Raw genomic sequence first — 15,792 nt, forward strand, 5'->3', positions numbered from 1 at the left:
AAAAAAAAAAAAAAAAAAAAAAGAAATATTGGAAAGATGCTAGTCACCAGGACCCAAGGAACCAAAATTGCATGTGATGGCCTCAAGGGTCATGTGTTTGAAGTTATTCTTGCTGATCTGCAGAATGATGAAGTTGTATTTAGGAAATTCAAGCTGATTACTGAAGATGTTCAGGGCAAAAACTGCCTGACCAACTTCGATGGCATGGATCTTACCCATGACAAAATGTGTTCCATGGTCAAAAAAAATGGCAGACAATGACTGAAGCTCATGTTGATGTCAAGACTACTGATGGTTACTTGCTTCGTCTGTTCTGTGTTGGTCTTACTAAAAAACGCAACGATCAGATACAAAACACCTCTTATGCTCAGCACCAACAAGTCTGCCAAATCCGGAAGAAGATGATGGAAATCATGACACAAGAGGTGCAGACAAATGACTTGAAAGAAGTGGTCAGTACACTGATTCCAGACAGCACTGGAAAAGACATAGAAAAGGCTTGCCAATCTATTTATCCTCTCTATAATGTCTTCGTTAGAAAAGTAAAGATACTGAAGAAGCCCAAGTTTGAATTGGGAAAACTCATGGAGCTTCACGGTAAAGGCAGTAGTTCTGAAAAAGCTACTGGGAATGAGACGGGCTAAAGTTGAATGAGCTGATGGGCATGAACCACCAGTCCAAGAATCTGTTTAAAGTTCAGACTTATAATAGTGGCAAATAAAAAATCTTGTGAAAAAAATAAATAAATTAAAAAGGACAACATATTTGTAGAAATTTAAATTTGAAAGGGTGTGTATAATTTTATGTACCAGTAAACCAATTAGCTACCATTTAATTTCTTTTACCTTAGAAAATAAATACAGATACTCCCATCTGTATACTTACCATCTAATACAATTCCAGCGATTTCTCTCCCAACAGGAAAGAAATCCTTTTTCATCTTCATTTCTGCCAGGAGCTAAATCATGACAAAGGCTGTTAACATACTACTGTCAGAAGAAATCCTGGACTCTATCATGTAGGAGGAAAGTGACAGCAAAAGTCAAATCACATAAAGAGCAAATACGGGTTCAATTTTTGGAATTAAGACAAAGCAAATAACTTCACGAAATAGATTTCTCTAAAGGGTATGAAACCAAGAATATGCTGAGGCTTTAGTTGATATGCAGGACTTAGGAATGAATAGTATTATTCAAATTACCATTAACATCCTTTGTTTAACATCTTTACTCTGCCAAGTATGAAGGGAAATTATAGCCAAAACATTTCTTGGTTGGCTAAACACTATTTATCAGTCATCTTATTCAGGTGATGAGAGAGTAGTCTGGAAAGAACAGTGTTGAATAAAGGGGTACAGCCAATGAGAACAAAGGATTCTCCAATCCTATACCCTTTAAAATCACCTGAGTCTCAAAAGCCTTGGGTTAGGGAGCGGGTGAGAAGATGTGATAGATACAAACAGGTAATCTGCCATATAATTTCAGATTCGTGGTGAATGGAGTTTCTTTTGGTTAAGGCTAAATTTTTAAGAGATTGATATTTTATTAGATTGTGACCAAATTAATTATAAGTACTGTCTTTTAAAGTAACAGGGTGTACTAAGATAAGCCTGTGGTTTAAGCTCTGGAACATTAGAAATGCTGAATGTATTTGTAGATACCACAGTATTTTAAGAACAGCAAGTAAAAAAAAAATTGAAATAATTCTCTTCTATATTTTTCAATTTTGTGATCTCCTGGTATGTATATTTGTCAGAAGTCTCTTTTTCAATGTGGAACATTATACTTTTCCTAAGATGTTCATATGACATTCTTTTTTTTTTTTTTTTGAAATGGAGTCTTGTGCTGCCACCCAGGTTGGAGTGCAGTGGTATAATCTTAGCTCACTGCAACCTCCATCTCCTGGTTTCAAGCAATTCTCCTGCCTCAGCCTCCTGAGCAGCTGGGATTACAGGCACCCACCACCATGCCCGGCTAATTTCTTGTAGTTTCAGTAGAGATGGGGTTCCACTATGTCAGCTTAGACAGGAGAATCGCTTGAAACCAGGAGGTGGAGGGTGCAGTGAGCAGAGGTTGCACCACTGCACTCTAGCCTGGGCGACAAGAGCGAAACTCTGCCTCAAATTAAAAAAATCAATAAAAATGAAGATAATAAATTTTTCATATTCGGAGGTCAGTTATCATTATATACATACAATAAATACATTAAGAAATTTTCATTTTACTTTGGGCCATTAACAAAAGCACCAATACCTTTGTATTTATCTGACTCAGAGCGCAAGCTTTAACTTGAAGTTTCACAAAGTTGTCCTCTGTAACCGGAAGATTTTCCTAGAACCAAGTGATAATAAAATAATGTTATTTTACACATTCCTATGAGAACAGGTCTTAATGCTGTGAAAATTTTCACATATAATTAAACAAAATTAAACAGACCCCAAATCTCACAGCGGATTTTAACAATTATAATTAATTATAGAAAACTACATAATACAAAATAAAGAAAATATGGGGGTACAATTTTAAAAAATCTTTAGAACATATATTTTAAAAAGCACTCAGATAACAATATGGATATATGTGTAGACAATAAAGTTAGAATAACAAAGTAAAGCAGCAAATACTGTACTCCTTTATTTCAACATAAATAATATCTTCACATTTACAGGATATCCTTAAACAGATATACACATAACATATAGCCTTTACTAATGTTTAGAATTTGTTTGTTTTGTTTTGAGACAGGGTCTCATTCTGTCTCCCGGGCTGGAGTGCAGTGGAGCGATCACAGCTTACTGCAGCCTCCACCTCCAGGGCTTAAGTGACGCTCCTGCCTCAGCCTTCCGAGTAGCTGGGGTTACAGGCATGCACCACCACACCCAGCTGATTTTTAATTTTTTGTAGGAATGGGGTATTGCTATGTTCCCCAGGCTGGTCTCTAAGTCCTGGGTTCAAGCAATCCTCCTGCCTCAGACTCCCAAAGTGCTAGGATTAAAGTCATAAGACATAGTGCCTAGCCCTTAAGTTTTCTTAATGCTGTAAGTGAAATTCTTTATTTATTCTTTTTTTTTTTTTTTTAAAGGCGGGGTTTCACCATGTTGGTCAGGCTGGTCTTGAACTCCCGACCTCAGGTGATCCGCCCGCCTTGGCCTCCAAAGTGCTTGGATTACAGGCGTGAGCCACCATGCCCAGCCGTGAAATTCTTTTTTTAAAATATAATAAAAAAAAAAAATAGAGACAGCGTCTTGCTGAGTTGCCCAGGTTGGTCTCAAACTCCTGGGCTAAAATAATCCTCCTGTCTCGGTCTCCCAAAGTGCTGGGATTACAGATGTGAGCCATTGTGCCCAGCCAGTGAGCCAGTGAAATTATTTTTTTCTTTTATTTATTTTTTTCCTTGAGATAGAGCCTCTCTCTGTCACCCAGGCTAGAGTGAAGTGGTGCGACCTCAGCTTACTGCAAGTTCTGCCTCCTGGGTTCAAGTGATTCTCCTGCCTCAGCCTCCTGAGTAGCTAGGATTATAGGCATGAGTCACCATGCCTGGCTAATTATTTTTGTACTTTTAATAGAGATGGATTTCGCCATGTTGCCCAGGTTGGTCTTGAACTCCTGACCTTAAACTCCTAATTTAAATAATTAAATTAGTCTCCTCTACCCTGATATGCCCAAGATTAGATCAAAAGCTGGCCAAGAATAGCCACTTATAAAGCATTAAGAAAATTTAAGACTGGGCACTATGTCTCATGCTTTAATCCTGATCTGCCCATCTTGGCTTCCCAAAGTGCTGGGATTACAGGCATGAGCCACTGCGCCGAGCCAGCCAGTGAAATTCTATATAGTCCTTTATTCAATTATTCCTTAAAACGTGCCTTGGACATTTCATCATGCCCCATGGGATTCTGGGGTCAACATATGCAACTGAACCTAATCACCCCTCAGATTCCACTTCTAGATAGAAATTCAAAGGCAAGGCCAGGCACGGTGTCTCATGCCTGTAATCTCAGCACTTTGGGAGGCCGAGGCAAGTGGATCACTTGAGGTCAGGAGTTTGAGACCAGCTTGGCCAACATGGTGAAAACTGTCTCTACTAAAAATACAGAAAACAGCTGGGCAAGATGGCGTACACCTGTAGTCCCAGCTACTTGGGAGGCTGAGCCAGGAGAATCGCTTGAACCCAAAAGGTGGAGGTTGCAGTGAGCTGATGCTGTGCCACTGCACTCCAGCCTGAGTGACAGAGTTAGATCCTGTCTCAAAAAAAAAAAGAAAAGAAAAAAGGAAATTTAAAGGTTTTAGGGTCCAAATTCAGACATTCAATATTATCAACCTATATTATTAAATATCACCTCCTCTAAACAACTGTACCTGGTACTAGTAATTAAATCAGTCTCCTCTGCCCCTGATATGCCCAAGATTAGATCAAAAGCTGACCAAGAATAGCCATTTTTATTGCCCTTCCTGTGATGTACCAAAGGGATTACTGTGTTTTGTTTGTCATGAACACAATCTGAGCACATCTTTTTAAATCTCAGATTTGACAAAACTCGGTAATAATATGAAGATGTTCAATAATATTGATGAGTTTGTGAATTTTATTCATGATAGTGTAAACCTGGAGATGTTTCTTCCCAAGAGCTGATCAACCGCAGACCTCTTCCTGATGAATGCGCATGATAGTGTAAACCTGGAGATGTTTCTTCCCAAGAGCTAATCAACCGCAGACCTCTTCCTGATCAATGATAGAAGCCAAGCTTTCTGAAACATAGACTCCTGGCCTGTTTTTGTCTTTTTGAGACGGGGTCTTGCTCTATCACCGAGGTTGGAGTGCAGTGGTGCAAAGAGCTCACTGTAGTCTTGACATACACAGGTGGGTGCCACCAAGCCTAGCTAATTTTTTTTTTAGTAGAAATGAGTGTCTCAGGGGGGATACCAGGATCACAAAGGTGGTTTTCCCAGGGCGAGGCTTATCCATTGCACTCTGGATGTGCTGACCCCTGCGATTTCCCCAAATGTGGGAAACTCGACTGCATAATTTGGGTAGTGGGGGACTGCGTTCACGATTTCCTAGGTTTTAATTAAAAAAAAAAAAAAAAAAAAAAGAAATGGGTGTCTCACTTTATTGCCCAGGCTGGTCTTAAACTCCTGGGCTCAAGTGATCCTCCTGTCTCAGCCTCCCAAAGTGCTGGGATTACAGACGTGCGCCACTGTGCCCAGCCTAAATGTTTTAAGAGTTAATGAAAGACAAGAAAGAAAACTGGATTGTGTTCATCATCTGAACTCCCATTATTATTATGAAATACTGATTTACAAAGAGCACTTACTTTTAATCCCTAAATTTATAGAAGAATGCTTTCGGCTTGCCACAAATCTTTCTAATAATCACCAATATTGTATATGAAAATTCTACTATTAATGCTTAAAGTAATAAAAAACTAGCGATCACTGAAAACTTAGTAAATGAGGTAACTTTGGCAATCTCTGAAATTTGTATGGAAAACAATATTTTTCTACCTCTTCCATTTCACATATGAGATAAGGTCTTTTCTGAAAATTTGCATTATTGTGGTATTCAGAATAAACTGGGTTACTTTTGCAACATGTAAGACTATTAAGTTTGTTCTGTCTTCCTAATGCCTTTTATACCACCAACCTGAAGAACTAAAAACTCTTGCAGCAATTTCTTTTAAAAATATTTTTTAATGTAAGGTAGTGTAATGCCTACAGCTTTATCCTTTTGGTCAAGATGGCTTTGGCTATTCAGAGTTTTTGTGGTTCCATACGATTTTTAGGATTATTTTTCTGTTTCTGTGAAAAATGCCACTGGCATTTTGATAGAGATTGCATCAAGTCTGCAGATGGCTCTGGATAGAAAGGACATTTTAATAATATTAATTCTTCCAATGAGTGAACATAGACTATTTTTCTACTTATTACTATTCTCTTCAATTTATTCCATCAATACTTTATAGTTTTCAATGTAGAGATATTTTACCTCCTTGGTTAAATTTATTCCTGGGTATTTTATTTTTTGTAGCTATTATAAATGGAATTGCCTTCTTAATTTCTTTCTTTCTTTTATTTATTTATTTTTTTTTGAGACAAGGTCTTGCTCTGTTGCTCAGGCTGAAGTGCAGTGTCAAGATCACAGCTCACTACAGCCTTGTCCTCCTGGGCTCAAGTGATCTTTCCACCTTAGCCTCCCAAGTAGCTGGGACTACAAGTACGAGTCACCAAGCCTGGCTAACTAAAAAAAAAATTTTTTGTAGAAACGAGGTCTCCCTGTATTGCCCAGGCCAATCTTGAACTCCTGGGCTCAAGTCCTTCCGCCCTCGGTCTCCCGAAGTGCTGGAATTACAGGTGCCTAGCCTTTCAATTTCCTTTTCAGATAGTTTGCTGTTGGTATACAGAACTGCTATTTGGCTGGGCATGGTGGCTCATGCCTGTTAATTCCAGCACTTTGGGAGGCAGAAGCAAAAGGATAGCCTGAGCCCAGGAATTTGAGACCAACCTGGGCAATGTGGCAAAACCTGCCTCTACAAAAGAAAAAAAAGTTAGTTCGACAGGTATAGGGGCTCATGCCGATAGTCTCTACTACTCAGGAGGCTAGGGTGGGAGCTGGTGGCGGGGGAGAGGGCAGTGAGCCCAGACTGCATCACTGTACTCCAGTGCAGGCGACAGAGCAAGATCCTGTCTCAAAAAAACAAAACAACAGCAACAACAAAAAAAGAATGGCTACTGATTTTTTTTATTTTGTATTCTGCAACTTTACTGAATTTGTTAATTAGTTCCAATAGTTTTTTGGTGGATTCTGTAGGGTTTCTATACATAAGGTCACGTCATCTGCAAACAGGGATGGTTTGACTTTCTTCTTTGCAATTTGAATGCTCTTTCTTTCTTTCTATTGCCTAATTGCTCTGACTAGGACTTCTAGTACTATGTTGAAAAGAAGCAGTGAAAATGGGCATCCTTGTCTTGTTCCAGATTTTAGAAGAAAAGCTTCCAACTTTTTCCTGTTTAGTATGATGTTAGCTGCAGGTTTGTTTTACATGGCTTTTATTTTATTGAATATACCTAATATACGTATTTAGGTCTATTCATTCTATACCTAATTTATGTAGGGTTTTTATCATGAAGGGATGCTGAATTTTATTATATGTTTTTTCTGTATCTATTGAGAAGATAGAGAGTTTTTGTCCTTCATTCTGTTAATGTGAGATATCACATATTATTGATTTGCTAATGTTGAACTATCCTTGTATCCCTGGGATGAATAGCACTCGACCATGGCCATCAGTGAAATGGAAATCAAACCCACAAGAAGATATCCCCTGATCCCCATTAGAATGGCTATTATCAAAAAGACAAAAAATAACAAATGTTGGTGAGGATGTGGAGAATGGGAACTCTTATACACCATTGGTGGTCATGTAAATTAGTATAGCCATTATAGACAAAAATATGGCTGTTCCTCAAAAAATTAAAAATAGAACTACCAGGTTGGGTATAGTGGCTCACGCCTGTAATCCTAGCACTTTGGGAGGCTCAGGCGGGTGGATCACCTGAGGTCAGGGGTTTGAGACCAGCCTGGCCAACACAGAGAAACCCTGTCTCTACTAAAATACAAAAATGAGCCAGATATGGTAGTGCACACCTGTAATCCCAACTACTCGGGAGGCTGAGGCAGGAGAATCACTTGAACCTGGGAGGCAGAGTTGCAGTGAGCTAAGATCGCACCACTGTACTCCAGCCTGGGCAGCAGAGTGAGACTCTGTCTCAATTAAAAAAAAAAATAGAACTATCATGTAATCCAACAATCCCTCTCCTGGGTATACAAACATCCAAAGGAAATGAAAGCAATATGTCAAAGTGATATCTATACATCCATGTTTACTGCAGCACTATTCACAATAGCCAAGATATGGAATCAACCTAAGTGTCCATCAACAAATGAATGGATAAAGAAAATGTGGTATATACACCCAAAAGAATACTATTCAGCCATAAAAAAAATAAAATCCTGTCATTTGTGAAAATGTGAATGAATCTAGAGAACATTGGGTTAAGTGAAATAAGCACAGACAGACAAATGCTACATGATATCACTCAAATGTGGAATCTAAAAAAGTTGATTTCATAGATGTAGAAATTCCAGTAATGGTTACCAGAGGCTGGGGAGATTACAGGGGTGGGAGCTGGGGAGAGAGGTTGGTCAACAGGTACAAAGTTACAGATAGATGGAAGGAATAGGTTCTGGTGTTTTATTGTACAGTAGACTGACTATAGTTAACAATGTATTACATATTTCAAAATAGCTAGAAGAGAAGATTTTGAATGACACAACAAAATGGCAAGTATTTTAGTGATGGATATGCTAATTACCATGATTTGATCATTACATATTTATACATGAATCAAAATATCACACTGTGCCCAATAATATATACAATTATGTGTCAATTAAAAACAAAATGAAACAAAAAATTTTTGCTACACTACAATATGAACCACCATTTTCACATACAATTTAAAGGAAAGTACTGTAATTTGAGGAGTTTCATTTAAGTAATTTTTGTTCATTAAGTCCCACTCAAAATAACATGTCATTTAAAAGTGGGTTTATGGCATATAAAGATACACTATCTTGTTTACTTTAATGATTAAACATTTTTTCTTACCCTTTCTTGAAATACAAATGTTATTTCTTCATCTGTGGAACTCTGCTGGAAATATAAGCCTTTCATAGTGACCTAAAAATAAATATATATACATGAAATAAAAGAACAAGTCTTCCAGACTAAATGAAAGCAAAAATGAAAAAATAGTGCTCGCAAAGGATAAAATGACAACTATAAATGTAGACTTCAAATAAGTAAATTTAAAAAGTCTTTCACCAAGTGATCAAATAAGAGAATATGCAACAGCTTCTGGGTACCTGTCTTACTGAGAATGAGTTTACAGTTCAACCTTTTACTACAAAGGCAAACATGCTTCATTTTGCTTTCCTATACGATAAAAAAAGATTACTTAAAAGAAACCTTATGATGGCCAGAGAAGCTCAATTTTATTTACCTTTTATTAAAATTTCCTTTAATTACCAATGTTTACCAAAGCTTTCAAAGTCTCAAAGATCATTAAAAAGGACAAAGTGAACAGCCAATACACTGGTTGAAATTGTGGCCCTAATTCTTCTGTTTCAGTCTATAAATTATTTAATGGGAGTATTTAAACTTATATTCTGTGGATTTCTTGAAGCATCTCTAAGGATTCTACAATTGTTTCTTTAATTTTCAGAGTAATTGTACGGTAAGACTATTTATTTAAATGCAAATTTTATAGAAGTATAAAATACAGGAAAGTGCACAAATCCCACAGCATATAACTTGTTGAATTTTACAGTGTGGATATGCCCACGTCATGGCAGAGGACACATTATCACTAGACCTCCAGAAGTTCCCGGTGTCCCCTTCTCCTCCTAAGGAGACCCAATATCCTAAATTTTAACAGCACAGATTTTTGTCTGCTTCTGAACTTTATATAAATAAACTTATACTCTTTAATGTCTTTTCTTTCTTTCTATATTAGGTTTGTGAGTCTCACTCATGCAGTTGCTTGTAGCTGTAGTCCATTCATTCGCATTGCTATATAGTACTCCACTGTATAAACAAATTGCTATTTATCCATTCCCCTATAAATAGACACTTGAATTGTTTCCAGTTTGGGGCTCTTAGGAATGGTTCTGCTAAAAACATCCTTGTATATACTTTTTGGTGAAAGTACTATTATTTCATTTATTCTATAAATGAGGAAAATGAATCTTAGCTTAAACATATAGTTGATGTCTCACAGCACCAGCTGGGCCAGAACTGGGAATATAAACCAGGTGCTACTGAATCCAAAGTCACTACTCCTAACCATGGCATTTAATTATTTCCTACTGAGCTGCTAACATTAGATACATCAGCTAAAGTGGAATACTTTTAAGATCATTATTAAGTACTTGTTGATAGTTCTGGATACATAATTTACAGGGCCTAGTGCAAAATGAAAATGTGGAAAGCCTTGTCTAGAAATTATTAAAATTTCAAGATAGCAGAGCATGAAATCACGCATGTCTCTTCTGAGTGTCAGGTCAGTGAGACTGCATAGGCCACATGCCCATAAAGCCAGCCCTCTGTGTTGAATGTTAGTGGATCTACTTGGATCTAAACATGTAAAGAGTTTTTACAGAGTGTAGTTGTACAATGATTGCTGGTTTCTCAGATGTGATAATCTAATGCTGGAACTAACAGAAATGAATACACATTTAAGATATATATAGAAATTATGTATGTAGCATGCATCAACGAAGTATATAAAAGCAGGATTAAGCTAGGTCAAATGATTAATTCTAACCCTTTGGTTGCAAAAGGTCTTTATTTGTGTCAATGTTTTTGTTTGGGAGCTGGGGAGAACCTAAGCATAGTTACAGCAGTTTGTATTCCCTCCAGCATTAAATCTAACCTCTTTTGCCTACTTTTGAAGGTTCTCTAAAATGCATACTCACTTTCTCTACTCCACCTTACTGCTCCACAACATCCAAGCACATACTCTCTGCCTATCTAGTCAGTATGACTTCACATCATATGGTTACCCCGTCTCAGAGCTCCTAGGTATGGCCTGTTCTCTGACAGAATGTTGTACTTCACAGATTCTGCTAAGTAAATAAAGTTCAAGTTCTACCCGGTCTCCGGACTCATCCCCAGTGACAATCACTCCATCTGTTCCATGCTTCCAGATTTCATTACATATTAACAAAACCTTGCTTTATTTATTTACTAACTAGGGGGCTTTCCCAACCTGGGAAAATCTATATCCATTATTATTAAATAAAAAAAATCTCTGTTCCTACTCAGTCTAGAGTTACTAGAATTGCCTTTTTGAGAAGTGAAACAATCACATATCAACACCTTGATTTCAAAGCATCTTGCTTTGTGATACTGGGAGGTACTGTTTTCTCTGCTCTTTGAATCTTGAAATACATGGCATATCACCCAGATAAGCAGTCACGTGGACTTTAGACTGTGCCCAGTTTTAAAGACCCTGGAAGATAACTACTTGTCTGTACCCATAGTATCTCCTAAAACAAATATTATATATATAATAATGGCAATATTTTTAGTCACATTATCCTAAATAGTTTCTTTACATTAGGAGAAAATTGCCCTGGTTAGTGGAAAAAAGTAATGTTTTGTTGGTCCAATTAAAAATTGTAAGGGAACAAAAATATCCTTAAAATTACAAAGTAAAAAAAGAGGTGTTTTTTACAAAAGCAGCCAGAAGAAAATTGAGGAAATACTTGTCTTGCAAGTCCAAAAAAGGAATACTGGGTTCCTAATACTAAGAAAATGGTAGAATGAATGGTATTGAAGGCCCACATGGTTTCCTAGGCAGATTAAATAAAACACTTACTCTATTATTCAATAAAATTTTATTTCATTTTATTTTTTGCTTTTGGTCTCACACTCTGCCAGTCTCATGTTATTTAACAAAATTTGTATTGACTTAAAAGACATTTGCACATAGGACATAAAGAACAAAACATTGTATAAAATAAAAATATAAATTAAAATACATAGGCTAGGTGTGGTGGCTCATGCCTGTAATCCCAGCACTTTGGGAGGCGGAGGCAGGTGGATCACAAGGTCAAGAGATTGAGACCATCCTGGTCAACATGGTGTAACCCTGTCTCTACTAAGTATACAAAAATTAGCTGGGCGTGGTGGTGTGCGCCTGTAGTCCCAGCTACTTGGGAGGCTGAGGCAGGAAATCGCTTGAACCTGGGAGGCAGAGGTTGCAGTGAGCCGAGATCATGCCACTGCACTCCAGCCTGGCGACAGAGTGAGACTCCGTCTCAATAAATAAATACAATATATATAATATTTATGACATTTCTAAGAAAAGTCATGTAACTTCAAAACTGTAAGTTCTACTATAAATTTTACTATATCAAAAGAGTACATTATAAAGCTTTTTGGCCAGGGGTGATGGCTCATACCTGTCATCCCAACACTTTGGGAGGCTGAGGCAGGAGGACTGCTTGAGCCCAGGAGTTCCACAGCCTGGGCAACAAAGCAAGACCCTGTCTCTTAAAATAAAATAAACAAATAAATAAGCCTGGTATAGTGGCGCTCACCTGTAGTCCTATCTAGGCATTGGAAGCTGCTGTGAGCTATGATCACCACTATATTCCAGCCTGGACAACAGGGCAAAACCTTGTCTCTTAAAAACATAAAACTTTTTAATAAACCTGTTTAAAAATGTAGGCTGATATAGCCTGTGAAAAGCATAGGGGCCGGGTGCGGTGGCGCATGCTTGTAATCCCAGCACTTTGGGAGGCCGAGGTGGGTGGATCACAAGGTCAGGAGTTCAAGATCAGCCTGGCCAACCTGGTGAAATGCCATCTCTAAAAAAATAAATAAATAAATAGGCTGGGCGAGGTGGCTCACGCCTGTAATCCTAGCACTTTGGGAGGCCGAGGTGGGTGGATCACCTAAGGTCAGGAGTTCAAGACCAGACTGGCCATCATGGTGAAACCCCATCTTATTAAAAAAAAATAATAATAAATAAATACAGAAAGAAAGAAAAGCATAAGAATTTATATTTTAAAACATAATTTTATCAAATTATATTTGATAATTTTTAAATATTTGAATTAATCCACAACTGAGGATTGTGCCAGTAGTACTATAAATTTTTATAATGGTCACACAGTAAACTTACTAAAAATCTGCAGAAACAAAAATTAAGAAGATAGTACCAATTTTAAATAATTTTTAACAAAAGCAGAATGAGGACTTTGCATAAATTAAACACCTGACTATAAACACTTTAAGAAAGTAGTTAATAAAGGTATTGATCTGCTAAGGGGTTTCTAAAAAATCAATGGGAAGTAATTTCAAATGGTTTCATCCTTCTTATAATAGCAACATGAACTCCACTTGCTCTTCTGTTACACTCAATCCCCCAAGAAGCTCATCTATTAATAATTGTAAATAAAACCTCTACAAATCATTCCTTACCTACATTTTCAGGCCAAAAGTGATCTGAGCATCAGACCAACCTGAAATTCAACAGACAAAGCTGGACTCATCTTTCCTCCCAAATAAGAATTTGCTGTACTCTCCAGTCATCAGGAATACCTTAGATCCATTCTATCACCTTCACACTGGTGATGTGTGAACTCCTCAATGCCTCAGGCTTGGGCTATGGCAATAGGCTGACAAATGCTTTCATTTCTCTTCCTCATTCAACCTATCCATTCCCCTATGGCTAATTTAATTCCTGGAAATCCAAACTCCTCTTCTTATATGCTCAAATTTTTATTATTCCCCAACAAAAACTTTATAATACTATGGCCACTTCAGGCTCAGAGTTCAGCTATGTTTCTAACATACTTCTTTTTGTTTTGAGATGGAGTTTCATTCTTGTTGCCCAGGCTGGAGAGCAATGGTGTGATCTTGGCTCACCGCAACTCCGCCTCCTGGGTTCAAGCGTTTCTCTTGCCCCAGCCTCCTGCGTAGCGGGGATTACAGGCATGCGCCACCACAGCTGGCTAATTTGTTGTATTTTTAGTAGAGATGGGGTTTCTCTGTGTGAGTAAGGCTGGTCTCAAACTCCTGACCTCAGGTGATTGACCTGCCTCAGCCTCCAAAAGTGCTGGGATTACAGGCGTGAGCCACCACGCTGGCCTCATTTTTGTTTTAAGGAAAGCAAAGATATATTGTCAAGCAGCTAGACAACAGAAAAACAGATGAAGTCAACTCTGAAATGTGGCCCTGTATGCTCAACCTGGTCACCATCCCAGGCTCTCTTGGGATGTCTGAGTATCCAACACCCTATTCCTTATCCATCATTAGGACCTGTGCACAGCATTATAATACTAGCTGGATTGTTAGGGGGAAATTTTCAATTACATTTCAGATCATTGGGAAGAGGTGAATTAATATTACATTTTAACAATGTTTGCATTTATCTGTGAGACTTTTCATACAAATCCACACATTGGAAAAAGAAATGTGCCCAAATATTTGGCTAAAAAGATTATAGTCAGTACAATCAAAGCAACTAGCTGGCGGTTTGGCTCAAATACTGTACTCTGCAGGGTATGGAGGATGGTAGTCCTAATGGGTCAGGTTTGTTTCTTAAAGAGAGTAGTGAATGCATGGTCATAACAGTTGAGGACATCTCTACATTGCATGGGCAAAACAGTCTCTAGAATCTGTATACTCGGAGGACACTTTGCAGAAGCAAAGAGTCCACAGGTGTTTTGCTGTGTACAACTACAGTGCTCTTTTGTGCCTATTATATAGATGGGAGACACTGTGACAGTGGCTTATACCTGGCTAAACCTTGGAAAGCAATTTCAGCTGATAATATAAGAACTTTAGGCACTATAATTTAAAACTAAGTGGAGAATGCACAACATTTGGTGGTCTCTATCCCTAGAGGGACTGAAACAGAGGCTCAGTACATATTACAGTGGCTTTATAAAGGAGATTTAAGCATCAATTGAGTGGGACAGGTTTATCAGATGACCATTAAATTCTCTTCTAATTGTGACAATCTTGATACATATTCAACTGAATTTATACATGTGTGGCATAATCTCTACATCTTATGCAACCTGAGATCTAAAGATAGATGAAGCAGAAAAGGAAATCGTTTCTTTTTTGCCTAGCTAGCACAGTGGCTCTCAACAAAGAACTCTTTTGGATTTCAAAAGAATTTGGTTGGGCATGGTGGCTCACACCTGTAATCCCAGCACTTAGGGAGGCCAAGGCAGGTGGATCACAAAGTCAGGAGTTCAAGACCAGCCTGGCCAAGATGGTGAAACCCTGTCCTTACTAAAAATATGAAAATTAGCCAGGTATGGGTCCTTACTAAAAATACAAAAATTACCTGGGTGTGGTGGTGGGTGCCTGTAATCCCAGCTACTTGGGAAGCTGAGACAGAATACTGCTTGAACCTGGGAGGTGGAGGTTGCAGTGAGCTGAGATCATGCTACTGCACTCCAGCCTGGGCAACAGAGCAAGACTCCATTTCAAAAAAAAAAAAGAATTTCTGATGACCTCCCCACCCACATGAGGGCTTTATTTTATTATCTGTTGATTTTCAGACTGCATTTTCACTTTAGAGTCTAGGGTTTCTTACATGAGCAATTTCCCACCCATATCTTTGGGGGCTGGGGACATGGGATGGTCATTATCCCAAAGATCTGAAAATCTCTGGTCCAGTTACTATACAATGTAGGGTTACTTAATATAGTATGATCCAGAACAACAGAAACTTAACTTTCATTTATATTTTTGAATGAGCATCATATTTTCCCATATTGTACTGCTTGAGGAACAAAGGAGCAAATGGTGTGATGAATGAATCTTCCCTTTACGCTGGCTTAAGCATGTGACTCTGGGACAATGCAGGTGGAGGTCCCTGGTGATGACGAAAATAACCAACTGAAGGATCCTTCCACAACTCTACCACATGGCAGTTACTAGCTCCCCTGCAATCCATCCAACTGATTTTCTTTTTCACCTACCAACATTTCCAAAGCTTATAAATGCTTAATTTTCCAGTTCATTAGAGGATTGTGGAAAAACCACTTCTTGCTTCAAATGAAAAATATTAATTCTAACTTTGATTTTAAATATTTACTAATTCAAAAATCAGGAGAAAATTTCATGTCTTTACTATGTATAAAATGGAAGAATTTTTTTTGTAAAATACCATATTTTAGCATATGTAGAAATGCAGTGTTTTT

General features: G+C 37.9%; 1 protein-coding gene, 1 non-coding gene and 1 pseudogene across 3 annotated transcripts in view; 2 read left to right on the forward strand and 1 right to left on the reverse strand.

Annotated features, from left to right (window-relative positions):
- LOC108302523 overlaps positions 1 to 1,709 on the forward strand; it is a 2,213-nt pseudogene extending 504 nt beyond the window's left edge.
- Positions 1 to 15,792, reverse strand: part of CRYZL1 (crystallin zeta like 1) — a 52,112-nt gene that overhangs the window by 33,919 nt on the left and 2,401 nt on the right. For both annotated transcript variants that reach the window (XM_017526175.2, XM_017526174.2), the window contains exons 2-4: positions 8,669 to 8,740; positions 2,253 to 2,330; positions 886 to 958 (exon numbers count right to left, since the gene is read on the reverse strand). In XM_017526175.2, coding sequence (XP_017381664.1) covers positions 886 to 958; positions 2,253 to 2,330; positions 8,669 to 8,734 — 217 coding nt within the window. In that variant the 5' untranslated portion in view covers positions 8,735 to 8,740. The remainder of the gene's footprint in view (positions 1 to 885; positions 959 to 2,252; positions 2,331 to 8,668; positions 8,741 to 15,792) is intronic.
- On the forward strand, positions 4,900 to 5,061 carry LOC119470829. Its single transcript, XR_005199797.1, has one exon. It is a non-coding gene; the product is annotated as a U1 spliceosomal RNA (small nuclear RNA).

This window comes from Cebus imitator, unplaced genomic scaffold, assembly GCF_001604975.1.
Source record: "Cebus imitator isolate Cc_AM_T3 unplaced genomic scaffold, Cebus_imitator-1.0 Scaffold41, whole genome shotgun sequence".
NCBI classification, from domain to species: domain Eukaryota; kingdom Metazoa; phylum Chordata; class Mammalia; order Primates; family Cebidae; genus Cebus; species Cebus imitator.